The sequence below is a fragment of the Rhinopithecus bieti genome, unplaced genomic scaffold (assembly GCF_001698545.2).
Source record: "Rhinopithecus bieti isolate Rb0 unplaced genomic scaffold, ASM169854v2 scaffold_21531, whole genome shotgun sequence".
Lineage (NCBI taxonomy): Eukaryota > Metazoa > Chordata > Mammalia > Primates > Cercopithecidae > Rhinopithecus > Rhinopithecus bieti.
The window spans coordinates 657,770-659,819 of record NW_016810386.1 but is presented as its reverse complement, the minus strand read 5'-3'; the positions used below and the strand labels follow the sequence as shown (position 1 = coordinate 659,819).

General features: G+C 37.1%; 1 protein-coding gene across 1 annotated transcript in view; it reads right to left on the bottom strand.

Annotated features, from left to right (window-relative positions):
* The window catches only part of FAM186A (family with sequence similarity 186 member A), a 70,924-nt gene that overhangs the window by 2,484 nt on the left and 66,390 nt on the right, over positions 1 to 2,050 (bottom strand). Inside the window, exon 8 of the mRNA XM_017891736.1 lies at positions 1,480 to 1,671. Coding sequence (XP_017747225.1) covers positions 1,480 to 1,671 — 192 coding nt within the window. The remainder of the gene's footprint in view (positions 1 to 1,479; positions 1,672 to 2,050) is intronic.

Genomic DNA, 2,050 nt, shown 5'->3' with positions numbered 1-2,050 from the left:
AAAAAAAAAAAAAAAAAAAAAAAAAAAAAAGAAAATAAATAAATAAAAATAAAATAGTAAACTGGAAATAAGAGTCTGCAGAGATTTAGCATGAGTAAGAAGTGGTTAGGTCAGAAGGATATCTGACACTTGAAGCTAGTAATGGAATGTAAGGAAAGTGAAACTTAAAAATTTATGTATTTCATCCCAAGTCCCTATAATCATTAAATTAGCAATATTATCCCTCAAAATAACCTAAATTAATTAGTTTAATCACTATAAAAGGGAAAATGGGAGACCAGAAAAGATGTTGCTTTCTGATTGTAACCTGAATCATGCTTATTCAACTTAATTGTTACATTTGGTTTAATAACTTTTTTTCCATAAACTCATGATATATGTCTTTATGCTGTATACATCAAATAGTAATATTTTTCCTAATGTTTTGCTGTATTATAGAATTTTAAATGTCTTATGGTGTCTGCCACCTGGACAAATTTGTGAATTAACACTACTTTTTTTTTTTGAGACAGAGTCTCACTCTATTGCCCAGGCTGGAGTGCAGTGGCACAATCTGGGCTCACTGCAACCTCCGGCTCTTGGGTTCCAGCAATTATCCTGTCTCAGCCTCTGAGTAGCTGGGATTACAGACGTACACCACCATGCCCAGCTAATCTTGTATTTTAGTAGAGACAGGGTTTCACCATGTTGGCCAGGCTGGTCTGAAACTCCCGACCTCAGGTGATCCACCCGCCTTGGCCTCCCAAAGTGCTGGATTTACAGGCATGAGCCACCACACCTAGCCTAACACTACTTCTTACTTCAGGACTTAGATTTCACCGAAGTAAATCAGACTGCTCCTGTGAACTCTTTAAGATTAACAAAAGTTCAATTTTCTAAATTCCTGATTTTGAATATTAAATAATTATCTGTCCTGAAAGAGTTAATGCAGTCTCCAAAGCCCTTATTTCCTCTGGAATAATTTCCAATGGTGTAAGTGAGAATCTGGTTCAACAGATTTTGGAAATGTGGAGTCATCTCTTCAATATATCCTAGGAAATAAACACCTAATTTACTCAATTTGGGTCTAGATATGATAATTGCACTTAAGGTCATGTCACTGAATCATAATATGGAGAAAAACATTCTACAATGGTCTTTCTGGTATTTCTATTAGCAAATCCCTAAGGATAGAATTAAAAGTGGACCTATCTAGTGCTAGATTAGGTTCATGGTATTATAATTGGTTTTTTGTTTATTTTATATTATTCAGTGATGACATCTACAGGCCTATGATGAGAAACACTAACAGACTAATGCTGAATTTACCTGTACTATTTTATGACTGGTGTCAGTCTAACCTCATACCAAACATTACTTTTGGTTGATGTAGTACCAATTTCTCCTGTACTTGGTGCTACAGGAGAAAGTCAAGTTAGGGAACCAAAAGGTATATGATCAAAGGCCCAACTACCAGAGTGCTTCCAGTCCATAACTTACTGTGATTGGAGGGATGCAAGAGATTTTCGGAAGGTAGACTGCACTTCTAACTGAAGCAGCCTGGGAATATCTGGGTACCCACCCAGCTGGGCCCAGAGTGAATGCATATGCATAGATGTCTTCTCTGCTATTGGGTAGCTTGAAGTGGACAGATCAACATTCCAGATGGCCTCTGTCTGGTCCTCTGGTTGTCTACAGAATCAGAGAGCGTAAGTTGGGAATGCCAAATTCTCCTGAGCTCCATAGCCCATCAAAATATATCCTTTCTCCCTTCTTCACTACCACCTCATCCTGTAATGCCCTCCCCTTGCACTAACCAGCATTAGCTATGCCCACTTTGACAGAGAGATGAATGAAAAAGCAGAATTTGCTGAGTTACCAAAGCTGCATTTTCATGACTTCACCTAGTAATCCATTTTACAACTACCATTTTAGCTTCATGGTGTAGAGAGACCACATAACTTTCCCCCTTCCTTCCCAAAGCTCCTGCCTCCTTTAAAAAAAAAAAAAATAGAAAAAAAAAAGAAGATAATGCTTCTAAGTTTCTTTATTAACTATTCTTAAAAGAATT